This window comes from Microtus ochrogaster, unplaced genomic scaffold, assembly GCF_000317375.1.
Source record: "Microtus ochrogaster isolate Prairie Vole_2 unplaced genomic scaffold, MicOch1.0 UNK23, whole genome shotgun sequence".
NCBI lineage: Eukaryota > Metazoa > Chordata > Mammalia > Rodentia > Cricetidae > Microtus > Microtus ochrogaster.
This window is the reverse complement of record NW_004949121.1, coordinates 5,024,993-5,045,917: the sequence shown is the minus strand read 5'-3', so window position 1 is coordinate 5,045,917 and position 20,925 is coordinate 5,024,993. Positions and strand designations below refer to the sequence as shown.

Genomic DNA, 20,925 nt, shown 5'->3' with positions numbered 1-20,925 from the left:
AATACCAGGAGTGGGGAAGAGGGAGAGAGAGAAAGAGAGAAAGAGAGAGAGAGAGAGAGAGAGAGAGAGAGAGAGAGAGAGAGAGAGATTTCCCAAGGCTAGTAGACTAACAAGGTGAAAAGTGGGATATCAATTTTATTGCTGAAAATAGCTACGTGCTCCTTAAAGAGAGATCTTGCCAGAACACTCTTCAAGACAATAGAAACCAAGGACTATTTTCCCCATTTGTCTTGTTCTTCTAGCAAATCATTTTAGTCTATGGAACGCTTTAACTGAACCGTGCAACAGACGCCAACACAGTGGTTCTCACTTTCCCGATGCTGTGACCCTTTAATTCAGTTCTTCGTGTTATGGTGACTGCCAACCATAAAATTATTTTTGTTGCTACTTCATAACTGCAATTTTGCTACCTTTATGAAACATTATGTAAATATCTGTGCTTTCCAATGGTCTTAGGAAGCCTCTTTGAAAGGGTTATTCAATCCTCAGGGGGGTCACTACCCACAGGCTTTCAACCTAACTGCTCTAACACGACATTTGTTGTAAGAACACATCTTCAAATTAAATATCTTGTTTAGTTTCTATTTTAATCTGTACATTAGAGTACATTAGGAGAACTTCAGCCACTGCTCTCACACCTTCCGTCCTATAGACCTACACAGCAACATGGACACAGCAGAAAATCCAATCCGCTAAGCAGTGTTGGAAAGGCAAAGCATTTCAGATGCGACGATTTAAAGGCTGTTTGCTGGAGGGGGCTGCTTGTTCATCCCGGCTGCCCAGAACCGAAATAATCATTCAGAATCTCTAGCCCATTAGCTCTAGCTTCTTATTAACTAACACTTACATATTAATTTCACCCATTTTTATTAATCTGTGTATCACCACATGGCTGTGGTTTACAGCCTAAAGTTCTGGCGTCTATCTCTGGCTGGGCTTCATAGCCTCTCCCTGACTCCGCCTCCTTTTTCCCAGCATTCAGTTTAGTCTTTCTCTCCTAGCTCTGTTCTGCCCTGTCAGACCAAGCCAGGTTCTTTATTCATTAGCCAATAAAAGCAGCACATAGACAGAAGGACCTCCCACACCAGCTGCTCTTTCATTCACATCTATGAAGCAGTTTTAAAAGAAAGATAAAGAAGTTGTCTAAGTCAAAATATAAAACAATGAACTGTGGCTGAGGAGATAACCAGGTTTTAAAACATAACTTATTCAAGAAGCCTTGATCAGTGGGGTGGAGGAAAGTACAATTAAGAGTAGACCATGGCTATTCATATCATGCATGATAGTTTGTAAAACACTTTCCTGTAAGTTATATCTTATTTACACACTAGTTCAGCGACACACAGCTACTGTAGACCCCATCTTAGAGATCAGGAAACCCAGACCCAGAGAGTTAATGACCGACTCCAAGTGTTCAACTTGACCTTTGGTCTATTGGCACAATATTTCTTCTTTCTTCATCCCAATTCTACCAATGAGTTGGGTGGGCGAAGCACTGCAAATGACACCTACAACATATGTTGTCACCAAGAGCTGAGTACAAAGCAAAGCTGTGGAAAGCCATGCTACAACTTCATACAACACTCAAGACTGTATTTTTGCACTGTGCTGGAGGTGTACCTTCACTCTTTCCTAATTTATTTTACATTAGTATCTTATGCCAGATGCTTTTTGTTTATTTTTTCCTCTTTTTAAAAAGAACAGCTTAAATGGTTTATAAAGTGCTAGTATTTTGTGTGTCGAATACAAAATATATTCTGTAAACTATCCTAAATTCTGTTAGCTACATCGAAAGTACTTGGGTAACTGCATTCGACTCCAATTATAGCTCCTCTCTTGGTTTTTGAATTAGAAAGATAAGCACATTAGCACATTTGTTCTTTCTCTGTCTTTATGTGACACACCCACTATTTTATCTTACACAAACAGCAATACTGAAATGCATTGCAGCCCTTAGCCTTTCACTTCTGAAGCATGCTTTCGTAAGAGCAAACAGTCAAACTCCAGCCTGGATAGCTGCTGCTTTCGGGATAGACAGCATGCTTACCTTTAGTTTGGAAGGGCCATACAGAAGAAGGAAGGGCTAGGTGGGAGTTTTTGTTATGTCTTTACAGGCAGAATGTGTCCTGGTGGGTAGCTCTCAGACCGTGTGGAGGCAAAGTGCATAGTATGGCTTGTGGGGCCTCATGCTGCTGGGAGACAAGAGCTCTTAACTCTAACTCCTTTTGGATAAAGAAAATAAGACACAGAAGACTCTTGGAGGCTTTGTAATCTGCTGTCTGAGAGGTCTTCTTTTTTTCCTTTGCTTTGTTGCATTTCTTTGAACCCAGATGTTTCTGGGGGCCAGGGGATACTCACTGGGTTTTTATTTAGTTACTTGCATGAATGTGGGTGAGAGATGAACTAGAGCAGGAGTAACCAATGCATCAGTGGATACACCAAGGAAAAAAATGACACCCATTTCCCCCAGCCACCAGTAATTGTCTACAGGCCTTCAGGGATGGGTGGAGCCTCACGGGCCCTTACCCCTTCCCAGACGGAATGTTGGAGGACTACTCTTGTGTAGGTAGGTCTTAGACATATAATCCCAGTTTTGGAATCCCCTGTTTAGCTATATCACTTGCTGTCTCTGAAGGTCATTTCTGCAGAACTAGTGGAACAATTCTCTAGAGATAAAATTCTAAGAGTGAACAAATATTGTCATATCCAAGGTTCCTTTTTGGGACAAAGACAGTTTTCTGATATTAATAAGTTCCCAAACTACACATTGCAGAGAAACACAAAGGTCTTATCTTAATAACTAGTGTAGTCTGCCATTCTCCTGTTCTGTTCCTGTTCCAAATTCTTACAGGCAATGGGAGAAACATGGAGACTATTCAGATAGCTATCCCTATTGAGTGTCCCCAAGAAGCTCGACACATTTGCAGGGTCTAAGTATTTTCCACCCAACTCCCTGGGTTGGGGGTTGACACAGTGCCTCATCTCTCATTCTTTCTGTTTTCTATTAAGCCCTCAGCATATTTGTATTTGCCTAGAAACAGCATCTGGTCCCCAACTGGCCTATCAGAACCCAGATGGATGACAGTGAAGTCCTACTGCTGACTGTCACCTCCAGTTCAGTGACAGGCACCCACGAACCCTAAGAGTTCACTGTGATCTGCTCAGGACCACAGAGGCCTTGCACAGGAAGAAAGAGCATCACTTCTGATATTCCTTAATTGTATCACCCATGTCTAAGAGAAACAGTTCTTTGGTCCACACAGGATTTTACCAATGATTAAAGATAAAAGAAAACTGGCACACTAATGAGTTTTTTGCGTAAATAGTTCAAGATGGGCTGCATATTTGCTTCTTCAGGTTGGAGAGCATCTTCAGTATTTTTCAGGGTTAGATACTATTTTATGATCGCCAATACTGAGAATACCTAGTGTGACACACAGTACAATACAGAGGCAGGGGGTACTATTAGGGCCATTTCAGAAATTAGTCAAAATTCTGTTCTAATTCCAAGCCAATTTTTTTTTATAAAACTAAAGTGAGCAATTCAAACTGCAATCTTTAAAATCAAACATTCTAATAATAGAATCCAGAGATGTGCTAATTTATACATAAGGGATGGCTATAGGAAAATACTGAAAGCCTGTGTTTTCCAGAGTTAAACTATTATGTTTCTAAAAGAACAACAACAAAAAATCATTGTGTACAGTAAAAGCTGAAACTCACAACACACAATGCTGTCGATTCTGAGTTAAGATATTCCCAGCAGTACCCACGGCAGTCTCACACAGCCATGGGAAAACGGTGGTCACATGGTAAGCTCACTGAATTCATGAGATACAACCAAAGCGAGTTCTACCGGAAGCTCCTTGGATTCATTAGACATTTAATTTTAAATTAATCTTTGTTCAGTGTAAGTTTACAACCCTTGCACCATTGCAAAATTTTGCATCGCCTGCTCTCAATTATGCGACCCAATAGAGGGTCATGTATTCACATTGTAAAAAAAGTCTGAGATGATCCTAATTCTGGAACACATCTTGACCTAGAAGTTTGGATTGGTAAGTGGAAGGCATATACTATGGAGCCCGGTTCTTACGGGCATGATAGAAAGAATGACCTCTAGAGGTAGCCACAGTGCAATTTGCAGCACCTGGGCTAGATGGCAAGAGGCACTTCATAGACTTTAATTACAAACGATGGATGTAAGTGGAGAAATTATCCTAGATTGACCCTTAGGACACATGAGCTGTTAAAAACAGAGAACTTGGGGGCTGGAGAGATGGCTCAGAGGTTAAGAGCATTGCCTGCCCTTCCAAAGGTCCTGAGTTCAATTCCCAGCAACCACATGGTGGCTCACAACCATCTGTAATAAGGTCTGATGCCCTCTTCTGGCCTGCAGGCATACACACAGACAGAATATTGTATACATAATAAATAAATAAATATTTAAAAAACAGAGATCTTTCTCCAATGGGAGCCGGAGAAACACAGCAGATGGGAAACCAGAGAGATTCTAGGCAGAAAACAGACTTCATTGGCCTGGAAAGGCCACAGAGAAAGAGAAGGAGTGTAAGCCACCTCCAGCAGCCAATTATCCCCTAACCAATACCATCAGCTCATGTGCCCTGGTCGGCAGAGATAGAACATGGTGTTTAGATGGCCCATTTGGTCAAGAGTCCTAATAAGTCTAGGTTCTTCTCCAGAACCACCAGAGAGCAGCTCACATGGCATGATTTCAGCCTGGCATACCTTAATCATGCCACCCTAGGCTCCCAGCCTGTTTCCGTCGGAACTATTATAGTGAACTAAGTGTATTGCTATTTGTTTTTACAGTAACGAAAGCAACCCCCAAGACAAGTCTGCCTCCACCTGCAGAGTGTAAATTCTTGGCATCACTGCCCTCTGGGTCCTAGCCTATGTGCCTGATCCCAGTCAGACTGTTCTCTTCCCTAGCTCCCCCCACCCCCCACCCATTCTGTGCTTCCACACTATTGACATTCTGCTCCCCAAACCTCTCCCTCACCACCTGCCCTTCCAGGACGCCACCCTCTCCCATTATCCCACCTATACCCAAACCAGTGCACACTCCCTCCTGAAACCTGATCAAACCCTGCCTCTGCCTTGGATTCTAGCTGCTCCCCTTCTCCCCAGTAGAATTAAAACTCTGGAAGAGGGAGATCTTGTTTTATGTCTCCCCTATAGGTTCTCTGAGGCTCGCCATTACATGTGCTGAACCATGGAACAGTCTCTCAGGCAAGGAGTGAAGTCATGGAAACCAGGCCCAGAGTACAGGGCAGTAAAGCATGGGGTCAGGGAGGACACCGGCCCGGGCCAGTCTTCCAGTGTTCCTACTGAAAACAACCCTCCTGCTCACTGGGACTTCTAAAGAAATGCATTCCCTCATATGATGTGTACCCAATAAACAGCACAAGCATTTGAATTAAGTCTTTGAATCCGCATATATATAAATAGGGTCACCAAGGCATTTTCACGTCTCATGAAAATCTCTTTCATTTCTTTTGCTTATTCTCCACTTTACTACTCTCTCCTGTCCCCCCTTGTCCCCTCTTCTGTCTTTTTTTCCTTCTGTTTTCATGGCATGCATATTCTATTACTTCCCTACTTTTATAGATAAAAAATCAGAGGCCCCGAAAGTTTATGGGATTCACCCAGACAGTCCCAGGAACAAACTCTACCACAGGCCCTTAATTTCTCACCCTCATGTGGAAGAACCGGGCAGCTGTGATGATCCATGCAAAGCTCACAGGGAGTGAGAAGCAAAGGCTAGAGCCTGGCCACTGACAAACAACGTCCGTGTGAGTCTCAAAGGGACAGGATAGAGAACAATTGAGCAGCACGCCTGGTCCTCCTCTGGCCTCAGTGGCGCATAGGCACATACAGACACTCACATGTGCATATACCGTAAACATTACACACACACACACATGTGCATATACCATGAACATTACACACACTTACACACACACACTCACATACATACACACACATTTGGAGATACTTTTTCATCATAACAGATTCTAGGCCTGGTAAGACAATGGAATTTTAAAGACACTATCCTTTTATTCCAGAGACAGAATAAACTCCAGCTAAAACTTGAAAGTCTTCACTGGGCAACTGATTTCATTTTAGAAAGATATACGATGACTCTCCTTACTCTAGCCTCCTCCCTCAGGAGTTCTCATCTCACGGAAAAGGTCTGAGGATTGGCGACAATTATTCTGCCATGTCTAAAGGCATACCAAAATTACCATGGGAGTGGGGACTGAGGTATCCCACAGATGTGCAAGACAAGGCCTTGCAGGACTGTGATTCATACGCATATCTTTGACCATCAACTTCTTCATTTATAAAAGAAATTCTTGTAATTCCCTTGTTTACATGTCAGGAGAAGTTAGAAAGGAAATGACAGCCTGCGAAAACGCTCTAACTGTGTGTACTTCTGAATAAGATAAGCTTTTCCCCCATCTACCGCTGTGCCCAAACCCCAGCTCCTCTTCCAGGAGGCCCTGCTGATGCTGCTGGCTTCCTACTCCTTAGACGGGAAGGCTTGGCGCTGCTACCTGTCCCTGCACTTACGGTAATACAAAACTGAAGAATTCTCTTCAAAATACAAAGTTGTTCAAAACTCATTGATGATTTCCAATTATTTCTGAAAATAGAGTAAAACACTGACATCCCCCTTTCCATCCGTCCTTGCCTACTCCCAGTGTGACAAGACATTCACACTTCTTCCCCCTCTGCTTGATCCCCACAAGACTGTGGCCCCAGGAGTCCTTCATTACCATCTCACACTCAAGGTCTCCTAAAGGTCATTCAGGAAGCCCTGGCCCAGGCCCTGATGTAATGGGAATGTGTGGAAACCCATAATTTCCCTCAGAGCACTTATTACCATTCGACATTAAACATTAGCCAAACCTCTCCACACCTCCCCATCAGTAAAGTTCCTGGTGGCAGGGGTTATTTTTACTCCAACTTTGTTATCTTGATGCTTTTTTTAAAAAAAGAAATTAGTAATTAAACCAGGCTTGGGATACTAACCTTGTGGTCTGTGAGTTAAAACTATTATTGGGAAAGAGGAGAGGGAATCAACCCGGCAGGTGTTAGGGATTAACTTGGCACATTTGTATGAATTATATACTTTATTCATCTCCAAAACTCTCCTAGATACTGGTCGTCTCCCTCTGCTGCCATACCAACTCATGACAGACGCGGTAGTTTACACTGGCAAGGTTTACAAGCAAAATATAAACACGCCATTAAGTGGATACATATGATACAGGAGCCTGCCTTCCGTATGGAAAGATCGCAGCCTTTCTGAGCACCTCACTGCTAAGGGACCTCAGCAAACATTACAACAGAACTTGGCAAGACCCCCATCCCCAACATGGGGAGAGCAGAAAGAGAAAAAGAAAAAAACTTTCATCAACATCCATATTTCTTCAGTCTAGGTGCTTCCCTTTCCCTTCCCCCTCCTCATCACTTCCCACTTGCAACTCCAGCAGACAGAGGAGCGGGACGGCACCACGCCATGCATGCCAGGGGAGCTTATGACACGTTCGAACAAGACTAATCATGGTAGATGTTTGGTGTCTGTTTTAACCTTTTATCCTGGTTTTGAAAAAATGTAATTACTCTGGCAATGTAATTCAAGTACAAATAGAAGCATGCATGCCTGGGTTTCTCGGGGCTCTGGCTGTTGCTACTGCTCTTCATTTTAGGGGTCTTTGAAACGGAGTGGCTTGGGGGGAGTTTCGTGTAAGGCATGTTGAGGGCACACTGAGTATGAGAACGTTTGACTGAGGAGGGGAAACCTCATCAAGGTCTCAAAAACAAAACTTTAGAACTTTTGACTAAAGACTACAAGTCTTGTATTGGTGGCGTTTCTTCATAGTCTGCTCAGTAAGGACACAGTCACTAATTGAGGTCAGTGGTTGAGAAGGCCAGAAAGCCAGCTTGGCAGTTAGGAGCACCGGCTGCTCTTGCAGAGGACCTGAGTTTGGCTCTCAACACCATCATGGCAGTTCACAACTGTCTGTAGCTCTAGCTCTAGGGGATAAAACGCCCTCTTCTGGCCTCCTTAGGCAACATATACACATGACACCCATACATAAACACAGATACCCATACACGTAAAATAAAAACAAACAAATAAATCTCTGGAAAAGAACTGACAATTAAGGAGTAACTTAGGGATCATGAAGACCTAGGCATGAATGAGACATTCAGCATGTTGCTGAACCAAGGCTACCCTCAGACTCCTCACTTGCAAGACGAACAAAGATGGGCATTTCAGGAAGGCTCAGTCAGTAAAGCACTTGCTCCACAAGTGTGAGAATTTCAGTTCAATCCTCAGAACCCATAGAGAAGTTGGGAAATGCATGCTTGCAATCCCAGCACTGTAGAAGCAGAAGCGTGAGAATGTCTTGCTCACTGGCCCCCAGTCTAGTCTGACTGGTAAGTTTCAAGCTAATGGGAGACTATCTAAAATGAGGGAAATGGCTTTCTTCACAATGACACCAAGGAGTGTCTTCTGGCCTTCACATACATGCAATATACCTGTGCTCACATGTGCACAGAGTACATAAAAAGCAAGTAAAATAGACAGAGAAGTGGTAGCTAGCTCACAGTGCTGTGAGCGCTAACGGAGACACTCTGCAGCCTGCTCTGCCTTTGCCACATAATAACCCTAGAGACACGTTAATGATTAGAATATTATCAGACTCAGAAGTAGGCAGAACAGAGATAACCATATCCCCGTGGGCCAGCCTCTAAGTGAGCTTCGGGCAGCTGCCCTAGTCACGTACAACCCACGTGGACGTGAATGTAAGTCAAACAGTAGCAAATCCTGTTAATACACAGTGTAATTAAATGTCTGGCAGAATACTGTACTTTATAATGCAGTTTATTGTTCTTCCAAACTATAATCCAAGAAGCAAATTATATTTGAGCTTTCTAAAGCACCTGGTCCATAAAAGAATTCACACCAGTTCTTAGCATAAAAGTCTACATCCTATGCAGAATCCATGAAGTCAAAAAGATGCTCATGTTTCAGAATGCAGTCTAACTCGGGAAAGGGCTGAGTCCTGCCCTTGATGTATCTGGGAATAAAGTCTTACTAGACCACAACAATGCTTGTGTATGTGTGTGCAATCATGACAAGGATTGTTTGGCCCACAGACCGTACCTTATTTACTATGTGACTTTTACTGAGGAAAACAACAACAACAGAAAAACCAAAAAAACACTAAACAAACAAAACCATGCTGTAGATGTGGGGGAAAATTAAAAGCATATTAAAATGTCCAACTTTACTAGAGTTTCTTCTTAGTACCAGCCCCATTGGGGAAAAGGTAACGCTTAACTTTACTCATGAAGTATAAGGTTAAAAAAAAAAAAAAGCTCTACCCCCTCCCCATATAAGGTGAATGGCAGGACCTTAAAGGTTGAGGGTATTTGAGCTCCAGAGCATGCTCACTGTGTCAGTGGCTGCTTGCCTCTGCCTCCCTGACTGTGGGATTCTGCACAGTGGTAAGACTCACGTGGGCTCTGTTTTCACTCTTGGTTGGTATTGTTCTGGGTCCTTGCCCTGATGTCTGCTCTGCAGTTGCTTTCCTGGTGACATTCTGAGGCTCCAGCTTCTGTAGTTCTGGCTGAGCACAGTTCTGTGACTTTGTTCTCAAGCTATTGGTGATTTCTGCAGACTGTGCTTTCCTGCAGAGAAACAAAGGGGAAATGAGCAAAACATCCTTCAACAGGAACAGGCCTTCCGAAGCAGATGTCTGCAATCCAAGCCAGAAGAAAACAGCAGCAGCTTGCTGGTTGTAATGCTTATCATTACCTAAACCTTCATAACACCATCTGAAGCTGTCCTTGCATTGTAATAAAAGGTTCAAAGAAATACTATAATTTACCTAAGACCACATCATGGTTTTGTCAGGATTTGAACCCAGGGCTACCTAGCTCCTGGCTCAGCTAGGCTGCCAGTACATGTTGCCTTCTTATGGCTATCCAAAGACTATCCCCTGCATGGCTGTTTTATATGTTCTTTTATACTTTTGAGCTCATGAGAATTAGAGTGAGGCACTATTAGTCTTTGGGTGCTGAAGTTGGTTCCCTACATCTGTTCAGCTCAGAGTGGGGCTGCCCAGAACTTGAGGAGGGTACCCAGCAGAGATGATAATCACCTGTCTCTGTTCCAAGTCACACATGTGTCCAATTGACCATGTCAATTTCCCATGAAACTCTCACTGCCCCTAGAAGAGGTTTAGACTCCTATGCCCAGCCCCTTTAAAGCATCACCCCATCTCTAGGGGTTTATATGGTATACCCCAAGCACTCAGAAGCTTTCACCACTCCCCACAGAGCTGTTCAAAATCTTGACTACATCTCTAATTTCTCTCCTAACCTTCTATAGCTGATACCCAACTCTTCTTCAAGGCTCAACTCAGATTTCCCCTCTTCTATGCTGCAGAATGCTGGATTCCCACCTGGAGCAGGGGGATTCTGTTTACACCTTAGCCAAGCCTCCGTCTGCATCGCAACAGCTGGTTGTTCATTTTGCCTTGTTTCCTTCCTAGGCTGGAATGAATTCTTCTGACTCCCTCTGCATTCCTGGTGCCTGGCAGAGCTCAGACTCTGCCGTCTAGCGGCCCACAGCTGGTTCAGTTCTCACAAACACACCTGACACTTGGCTACATCCTGTGCCGCTGCTCCAGGAAGATGCTAACCTAACTGAGCAGAGGTGGAGCAGGGGCAGCCTGCATGCTCGTGCAAATCAGCCCTGGGATGTCTGTGAGAGCTGAAGCAGTTGTTGGGCAGCACTGCAGGCCAGAAGGGTATCGCTGAAAGTTCAAGCGAACTTTCTGGAAAGACCTAAAGTGATTCTTCTGACTCTCGAGTGTCACTGTGTTCTCTTACCACATGCTGTAAGCAAGAGGTTTCGATACAGTGTGTTGCAGCTGAATGTGAAATGCCCCATAGGCTGGCGAGGCTGGATACTTTGTCCTTGGTGATGGGGCTATGTGGGAATGTTGCAGAACCTTTACGAGGTGAAGTCTCATTGGAGGGAGTGCGTCATCCAGGCCAGTCTTGATGTTTTATACTCCAGCCCCATTTTCTGTTCACCCTGCCCTCTGCCCGCAGGTGTAATGTGACCAGATCCCTGCCACTCTGCCTCCCCAGCCACGATGGACTCTATTCCTTTTTAACTTTGAGACAAAGAAACCTTTACTTCCTTGAGCGGCTTTTGTCAGGTATTCTGACACAGCAGTGAAGAGAAGGAACTGATACACACTGCTCTTTAGCATGCAGCCGGGCGCAGCTGGGACGCAGATCGCCTACCTGAGCTCCGAGTCCTGCGCTGCTCTCAGACGGGCCCTCTCAGCAAGGATCTCATCGCAGAGCACATCATAGGGCTTGTCTAGATGGTGTTCGCCCATCACCCAAACCCACACCTTCTTATCAGCGCCCAGCTTCCAATGGACAGATTTGCCATTCTCTGCAAATGAAACAAAATTTGGGTTGAACGATCTATTTATTGGATACTATGTTATTATGTATTCTGATCACTTTAGTATTTTCCAGTCTTGGGTTGGGAGTGGTAAAGCAAAACACTTCCAACCTGCTCAGGAGCAAACAGTGACGCTAGGAGCCGTGACGGCTTCTTCACAAATATGATGGGCCTGGTGCTTCCACCTGCCAGTGCTGCGAGAGAATGACCTCATTCACGGCGTTCATTATCCTTTAGGGTAAGAGAGTGACCTGGCATCAGGAGTCCCCCAGAGCTGAGCGTTTGCTCAAGGATTTGGCATTTGCACTACTGTCACAACACTTAAAACAAGCGTTTTAGAGTTAGAATGGTTTTATTCAAACATTAGCCTTGCTACGTACCAGCTGTGTGATTTAGGAACATTCATATCTTTAAGACTCGATTTCCTCATCTGTAAAATGGGAACACCAACATCCATTACAATGATGGCTGTGAATAACGGGCATGCCAAGGATAATAGGAGTTCAGCAGAGGTTACCGGCTATCACCAGCCAGCCTATTACTTACTTACAGGGCTGCCTGGAGATTCACACCAGCATGTGAGAAGATAATACGACCTGGATAGTATGACACTTGGTGACTTAAATAACCCTCGTGCACAATTGGTACCAGGGGTTGTATTACATCTAGTTTCTGAGCTCCAGAAATGTAGCCAGATGGGACCAGGGAAATGTAACGTGTGATTAGGAGAGGCCAAGAAATACAGTCCCTAAACTAAAGGGATGGATATGGGGTCTGCTCAGGTCACTGTGGTCCACAGTTAGGTCTAGCCGATGCCTTCAGACCAGCCCCAGGTGCTGAGTGTATGAAGGGGATGCAGCAGATGCTGGCCAACGCTGAATCCCTTAGACGTCCACACTGGGCTTGCCTCAGGGCTTCTGCTAAGCAGAGGAAGCTTTCCGTTCAAGTGTTCATGTTCTATTGGCCCACTTCCGAGTGCTGTCTCTGGTCGCATTACAAAAGCGGGCTGTCAAACTTGATCTCTGCTTCCTGCTCTTCTCCAGATAAATGATCTCATCCCGCAGCCTCTGGAGTGCTAAGAACGGTTGAGGAGAGTGGGGCAGATTTGTACGATCTTTACCACGGGACCTCAAGGCCAGAAGGAAGTGCCTTGACCCTGTTTTCACAGGTAGAGACACAAGTGATGGGAGATCCCGGGTAGAAGGGGAGATGGCACCCTGAGAGCTCTCCTGGCAGTAGGCCCAGGCGCCAACCCTCGCTGGTCTTGCAATTTCAGGACATGCCATATGTTAACTCCAGAAAGTTGTCATACCTCATAAAATTGTCTCTATTACACACTCCCGAGGCCAGCTGTAATGTTTTACCATGCCCACCTCTCGCCCTTCACTTAGGTAACTCTCCGCTGTTATTAACAACAAGAGGCCGACAGCTAGAGCCCACAGTGGTTGGGTACCACCAGAAGCAAAGACTGGGAACCCAGAGAGTCGTTGTTTAGCTGGGACACCATATGAACATCCCCAAACGGTTTTCATAGAGTCTGCAGGTCGTGGGTGGCAGTGGTGACTCTAGGGGACAACATCTTGCCCTGGGGTGGGCCGGACAAAGCCTGAAACTGCAGGTGACCAGTGGAGAGTTTGCAGGCAAAGAGTGAACAAGAGCTCAGGAAGCTGAAAAGGGCCACAAAGAAACCACATCTCCAGAATTCCCCAAGCTGGTACAGAGAGAGAGAGAGAGCAAATCAGGTTGAGACTGGCTAGGTGGGCTTGGAAATTACCGTACCCATGTTATCTTCAAAATCACTGGACTAGCTGACTCACAGAGAGAAGGAAACCTTGGAGAGAACCTTGGAGAAGAATGAGCTTCATTCATGGGCAGAGGAAAAGAATCCAAAGTGTTTGTAAATTTATGCAAGTGAAGAATTCTGATTCCCGAAATAACTGAGTAAGGTAGAAGATGGCGGGGAAAGCACACAGGCCTGCAGATGAGAGGGAAGAGAAGGGCGGTACTAGGGATGCTGAGGGACCAGGAATGCTGGGAATCCAAGAGCAGGCAGGTGACGGAATGGTGAGAACCGGCTCAGGCAGCAGGAATGTGTTCTAGAGTCCGTTAGAGCAAAGAGGATTCAGCTGTTTGCTCAGCAAACATTGCCAGAATATCTGTACATCCTGGAACAACCCTAAAGACCTCGGGGACAGAGAGAGCAAAGCTGCATGGGAGAGCTCCTCAGACTGAGGAAACAGGCAGGGCTGTCCCTGGGCTGCTGGGAGACATCCAGGATGCCAGGATGTTGGTCAAAAGGGAAAGGCTGCAGAGGTGGGTCAAAGGAAAGCCTTGGCTGGGATGTGGCTCAGCTGGAATGGTGCTAACCTACATGGCTGAGACTCTGGGCTCAGTTTCAAGTACAGCCATAATCAGGCGTGGTGATTCACACCTGTGCGCCCAGCGCTTGGGAGGTAGAGGCAGGAAGGTCGGTTCAGTGCTAACCTTGGCTAGTTAGGAAGCTGAACTTCATTCAGTATGGGATATGTGGGACCTTGTAACTGAAAGAGGAGGAGGAAAGAGAAAGGCAGGAACTAGGCATGCAAAGTCATGTGACTCCGAATACACCCCTTTACAGAAAAGGTATAAACTGAGGACTTGTGAATGCAGCATACGCAATGCAATATCTCTCTTACAGTCTAACACCACCCCGCCATTCTGGATTTTCTGTCCACCTCGCCTGGAAATTATGTGCACACTTAAATCTGCACATGGAGGGAGGGAGTTTGTATAGCACTCCACATAATTACAAGGTCTTTTGTTTCTCCAGTCTTTGAACTGTGACTGTACAACTACAGGTCTCTTTATGATTGTTATCTCAGGGACTCTTACAAAATTATTCTAAAACCAGCTTTTCTAGAAAAGTGGGTCCATCTCGTTTGAGGATTACATCATAAATCACTCCCAAGCAGAGACTTGTAGTCACACCTTGCTCTTCAGGGAAGTGTTTTCTCTGGACGAAGAGGTTCTCCCTACTCGGAGCCATATGCAAACCCTCTAAGGAGGCAGTGCTAGACAATGCTGTATACAAATGGAGTGTCACGTCTCTTTCAGGGAAACGGCCAGACTACTCCAGTCCTATGCCCTGATTACAGGATTGCACTGTTGTGTTTGCTGTTTCCTATGCAATGGGTCCAGCAGGATACAAGCTTCCTGTGACAAGCCAAGGACACGTTACAGTAAACCCTTCCTGGGTTATACCAATCACTATATATATAAAACCCTAGGTTGTTCCTAACCCTTCTTTATCATGAGTCCATTGAGCTCCACAAAAGCATTTTGCCAAGATAATAAACTACAGCACATTGGAAGAAGTCAGTACTGGAGTGTGCGTGACTGCCAAAAGTAGGGCTCCTATAACAGTACTAAGATAGCCAACAATCCTAAGATTTTTCTGCACACTGCTGCCCCAGAGGCCTCTGGAATATCTTCCACCACTGACCTCACCGAGTTCTCACAAGAATTAAATGAAACGGTTTCAATGAAAAGCACAAGCTTGCTACATTATAACAGACTAATACCTTGGGAGTGGAAATCGCCAAAGAACAGAAAAGGCAAAGTAAAATCTGTGAGATTTAGTGACTGAGGATAGGGAAGGCCAGATGGGAGCCACAATGTCTTCCTGCCATCTGGCTTTAGTGACAAGGAACAGAGCAGAGCCATCATGACAGACTGAGAGACAGGACCAGAGGTTATGAGGAACTATAGGAAAAGTTGGGAAGAGTTTTCTTTGTGGTGAGCTTGCAGGACCATCCGCACGGAAACTGTGGTGCAGTAATGACAAGCAGACCAAAGCTTGGTGAGAAGTCTTTTGGCCATATGGGTTTGAGCATGCTGTATAGAGGAAAAGGAATCAGCTATTTGTCTAGCTAACATTTCCAGAGACCCCGCTGCATTCCAGCTCTGCTCTGTGGAACCCTTGCTTCCTGGAAACGGAGGACTAGCTAAAGGAACGTGCCGGTGCTAACAATAAGAGTCCAGCAGACGGAGATGGATCCAAGCCTTGCTCATTGTCCTATAACTGTAAAGACACACCATGCCCAAGGCAACTCTTCCAAAAGAATCTATTTAATTGGGGCCTCGCTTACAGTTTCTGAAGGATAGTCCATTGTCGTCATGGCGGGGATCATGGCAACATGCATGGTGCTGGAGCAGCAGCAGAGAGCTACATTGTGATCCACAGACAGATAAGGGGGGCGGGTGGCAATGCTGGGACTGGCTTGGGCCTTTGAAACCTCAAAGCCACTGTTAGTTATACATCTCGTCCAGGAAAGAAAGTGGGGAGTGGAGAAAGGGAGCGGGAGGGGTTTAAAAAGAGTGAAGAGGGGCCACAGGCCTTTTATGGTGCACCCTCAGAAGTAAGGCTCTGTACTGAGCAGAGGAATCGTTTCTATCCTTATACTCCCTGGTGACTAAACATTCAAATATATGACCCCATGTCAGCCATTCTCATTCCAACCACCATGAGTATCTCAGGTACATTTATCTCAAGGGCAGATGGAGATACTGTCCCATCCACCAGATCCTCACCTGGGCTTTGGCCTCCTAGCCTCAGCTTCATTAAGAAGCAATGATAAACAGTGCAGGGGAACCTCGTCTTCTGCTTGTGGCTCTGTGACAAAGCACACAGGAAAAGTGCCGCCTTTTGTTTTAGATGCTTGCGAGGTGTCTTTAGTAACTGCTCCGAAGTCCCCTGCTGAGCTTGTCACGTACCACGTACCACGTTTGTTCACAGGACCCAGTTGGGGGAGAAATTGAAGCCAGGGTCTATTCCAGCTGTTTGCCCAAGGCAAGTTAATTCATGACTGAGCTTCTCTTTCCTCGTCCGTATAATGTAAAGAGTGCTTCGTGCTGCAGGCCTGGCTGCTAATGTTAAGTAAGATAAAACACTGCAGCACTGGGCTGCGAGTCTGCATGAGACAGCGCAGGAAACACGGGCTGGGGTTCCTGTGTCCAAATGGGGGCCACATCGATAGTGACGACTGTTCTGACATTCTGATACCTAAAAACTGGTGAGATTAACTCAAAGAATGCATCTAACCCAAGATAGCTCAAAGTCTTTCTTACTCCTCAAATCTGGTAATTTATACCCTTTTCCCCTAAGCACTGGAAATAAACCCCATTTCTTCTCATGTTAGGCAGCCACTCTGCACTGTAGCATAGGATCTGAGCTACATTTCCAGCCCCAAACATTTCCATTTTAAAGCATTTTCCCATTTTCAAGTATGTGTGTGTGTGTGTAGTTTATGTATGTATACATATTGCATGTGTGTGTACATGCATGTAGGTTCTCTTGAACATGTATGCATGCATCCATGACCCAAGGTTTGATGGAGGAAGGTCATTGGTAATAAACAAACTGCCTTGGCCCATTTTGATAGGCCATCCTTTAGGTGGGTGGAGTAGGCAGAACAGAATGCTGGGAGGAAGTGGAAGTGAGCTCAGAGGCCATGCTCCCCTCTCCCAGGCAGACACACGCGATGAAGCAAGCCGCCAGGTCAGACATGCTGAATCTTTCCCAGTAAGACCGGTGTTACACAGTTTATTAGAGATGGGTTGATCGGGATATCAGATTTAGCCTGTAAGGGCTGGATATAATGGGCCAAGCAGTGTTTAAAAAGAATACAGTTTGTGTGTTGTTATTTCGGGTAAAGCTAGCCTGTGGTGGGATCTGGGTGGCGGAATGCAGCCCCGCAGCTCCTTACTACAAAGGTTGAGGTCAGGAATCATCTTAAATGTCTCTTCTACCTTATTCAGAGAGACAGGGACTCAGTAAAACCCAGAGTTTACCAATGCAGTTTGTCTAGCTAGCCAGGTTACCCTGAGGGAGGGGGTCCCCTGCCTTTGCCTTTCAAGACTGAAACTGCAGATGGGCTGACGAGACCGCTCAGAATTCGCGCAGATTCCGGAGATCTGAACTCCAGTCCTCACGTGTGCACAGCAAACACTTCAGTCAGTGAGCCATCGCCCAGCCCACATTTTACTTTTTTATCTGAGGCAGGGTCTCACAAAGGTCTCTAGGCTGCTCTTGAACTCACTCTAGAGCCCAGGCAGGCAACCTTTCTTGGGCTCCCAGGAAACATCCATTACACAACTATACCACCGAGATCATCACTACACATTCATCAAACCTCAATTCAGAGTAGTGGTGCAGCCATGGGTGGCTCCTTGCTACAGTGCTCAGACCTCGTGGTTATCACTTAGCAAACACAGTCTGTCCATGACTATCTCCTGCTTTATGAAAGACAGTGTCTTGTGAGGATTCGGAAAGTATCTGGTCTATTGTTGGTTAAATCCCTGAGGCTGATTATTTTCTCAGCCATTCCGACATTAATCTTAAGAGCCTAGAAAGGTGGGAGAATGGCACTGTGGTTTGTGTTTTATAGAGAACAGAACTTTTGATGTGATGGGACAATGGAAGAAAGGAATGGGGATAAGATTCAATAACAAGGGCGACCTCCAAAGCCGTGGCTGGGCCGTGAACTGTAAACAGGAATAGCATGTAGGCTGGGACGAGCTGGAAGCAGGCAGGACTTGGGACAGACAGACAGGCAGGAGGCATATGCCAGGCAGAGGAAGACAAGCCTGGGAGGCCAAACATGATGCTTCCAGGCCTAGCAAGTTGTTTTATATCAGCATATTAGCAGACTGCTTTTTACAATCATTCAACTAAAAAGGTAATTTTTTAAAGGTGTATTCAAAACTCTGCAAGGAAGCAGTTAAGCAAAGTAATTGAAATAATTGTGTTAAGTAATCTGAAGGAAAGCAACTCAGTAAACTTGAGAGGCCCACAGTTTAGTAAGGGACCAGGGGCAAGCACTCTTCCTGTCTCACAGTCCCAAAGTCACCCCACTAGACCAACAGATGAGGCTTTCAATGAGGAGGGTGCCCTGGAGGAGCCGAGCTGCTTGATAAACTGCGCCTGAGGACGCAAGGAGAAGAACAGGTCAGCCAGCCCCAGTGCTTCAGCTCACCGTTACTGCTTGAAAGGAAAGTTGCAATCTGGACAGTGCAATGTGCAATCCCACAGACCTGAGCACGCATGCAGCTTTCCATGCATAAGATCCCTAAGGGTTATATTTGCTTGTTTTGTCCTATAACACTGGGCAGTTAATACTAACACTGCAGACATTTTGGGAGGATAAGACACAGGGTACGTGCTTCACAGATGATCTAAAACACCAATAAGCTCTTGCTATGCTCTTTTTTTAATGTTATACCCATTTTGGTTACTGGTGTGGTACTGCCATGGTAGTGCCACTTGCCCATGCAAGCACCCTCACCCTGATCTATACCCCAGCCCTTAAACTGCATATCTTAAACAGCCTATAAACTGTATCAGGTAATAATCAAAATACTCATATTTGTTTTTCTTATCAGCATATAGACCTCATAAAAAGAATTTTAGTTATAGTAGGGAGGCAAAGGCCACTAAACTGATTTCCACTTCCAATCTGTGTGTCTGGCAATCATGCCAGTGGGATTTTCTCAACTATTGAAATCCTGAGTGGTCTTATAAAATTTTACTTTTTTTGGCTTGATAAAAAAAATGAAGAGAAATTAAACATGAATATCTCAGTGAATGACCTTGAAAACTGTGTGCCTGTGTGTGTGAGTGTGTGCACGTGTGTATGTGTTTAGTTAAGTACTGATCCATGGCAGACTCTGTGTGTGTGTGTGTGTGTGGGGGGGTTAATGTGCACTTTCTATATCTGTGCAAGTATACATTTAGGTCAAAATGAACAAAGAGTTTCTCCCCTGATGGTCTCAAAAGAACCTTTTCAAACTCCTAGGGATTCATTCAGCCAGGAAGAAGATCATTTGCAAATTATTCCACACTAAACATATGCACGATTGCCATTTGCTTTCTTTAAGCAAGTTCCTTGCATTTTAAGAGGCATTTCTTTAAAATGGTCACTTTTAGTACCTGAGGTTGATGGCACATAGTCACACTTGCTGCGTAATTGCTGCAAACGTACTTTGCATTGTGGTGGTAAAGTGCTAAGGGGGATAAAGGCCTTCCTCACTGCACCAAGAGGCTTCTTGTTTTTTGGAGGTGCTGGGATTGACACGAGAATCTCATGTTAGGCAAGTGCTCTGTCACTGAGTTACACCCCCATTCCTCAGCACCAACTTCAAGACACCTTAATGATCATCTGATTTTAGAGGAAAGACTTAACCATATATATTGCATGGTAAGTTTTCTGTGTTTACGAGTGAGCCCATGCAGGCTTCCAGCTAACAACCTGACTTAAGGGGTTGAGCAGCATAGGATCGGGCCACGAAGTCGCAGCTCATGTGGCCAGCTAGTGAGAGATGCCAGCCCTCACAACAAGGCGCAGGCCTTCTGCTATCACACTCGCAGCGCAGAGGCGGCTACATTTACCTTTCTTTGGTCTGGATTTCACTGGCAAGCACTCCTTTCTTTCCATGGCTGCTTCTCTTTCTTTCCATCGTCGGATCTGTTCCTCCCTCATCTTGTAAAACAAGATCTGCTTCTGCTCTTCGCTGAGCTCTGCCAGCAGGTCAGGGTCTATGAACATGTCTGACAGTATCTGTTTCAGCATGCTTGCTGATAGCAAGAACGTCTACACCTGCAGAAGAAGCTTCTGGAAATGACGTATGCCACCAGCAGGCTGTGACTTGGACACCTCCACAGACCTTCCCAGAGTGTGGAACACCTGGGACAGGAACTCAACAGAGAGGTTTCTTTCTTAAACGTTGTTCAGTAGACAAACCTGCAAAGAAAATAACAGCCCAAATCAGGCAATAAAATGTACAGATTCTAGAAGGAAGCAGGCTAGTAACAAAAGCCAGGAGGAAACACAATAAAGTTTTTTATTTCAAAGGGAAAGAAGAAAAAAAGCCAAGGTAATGTTTGGCTAAGAGTCTGTATAACCTCTGTTCCATAATAGATATTTTATCAGGAAAACCCTAACTTTGAACACGCTGATCTCAGGAAAACAGAAATTTAACAGAGGTTTGTCTGGCCTCCTCCCAAAACATATCAGGGCCTCCCAACTGTCAACAGCATGGCTGAAAAGAACAAACAACAGTAACAATAACCAAAGGTCACAAGAGGAAATAAAAATACCCCCCCCCCCAATTTCAAAAGAAAATATCACATTTGAGATATTTTCAGAGGAATAGAGCCATTCTCAGCTGAGTCAAAAGAAGGAATAAAATGAAGCCTGCTGTCCTCCTTCCGCGTCTCTCCAGCACCGCATAGACACGACTGTGTGCTTTCTCTGTGTCCTCCTCCCCCATCTCTCCAGCACCGCACAGACACGACTGTGTGCTTTCTCTCCAGCACCGCACAGACACGACTGTGTGCTTTCTCTCCAGCACTGCACAGA

The 20,925-nt window shown here is 45.2% G+C and overlaps 1 protein-coding gene across 1 annotated transcript in view; it reads right to left on the bottom strand.

Annotated features, from left to right (window-relative positions):
• The window catches only part of Sh2d4a (SH2 domain containing 4A), a 57,132-nt gene extending 36,980 nt beyond the window's left edge, over window positions 1-20,152 (bottom strand). The window contains exons 1-3 of the mRNA XM_005367765.3: window positions 19,956-20,152; window positions 11,362-11,518; window positions 9,561-9,732 (exon numbers count right to left, since the gene is read on the bottom strand). Coding sequence (XP_005367822.1) covers window positions 9,561-9,732; window positions 11,362-11,518; window positions 19,956-20,136 — 510 coding nt within the window. The 5' untranslated portion in view covers window positions 20,137-20,152. The remainder of the gene's footprint in view (window positions 1-9,560; window positions 9,733-11,361; window positions 11,519-19,955) is intronic.
• Window positions 20,153-20,925: the final 773 nt, after the last annotated feature.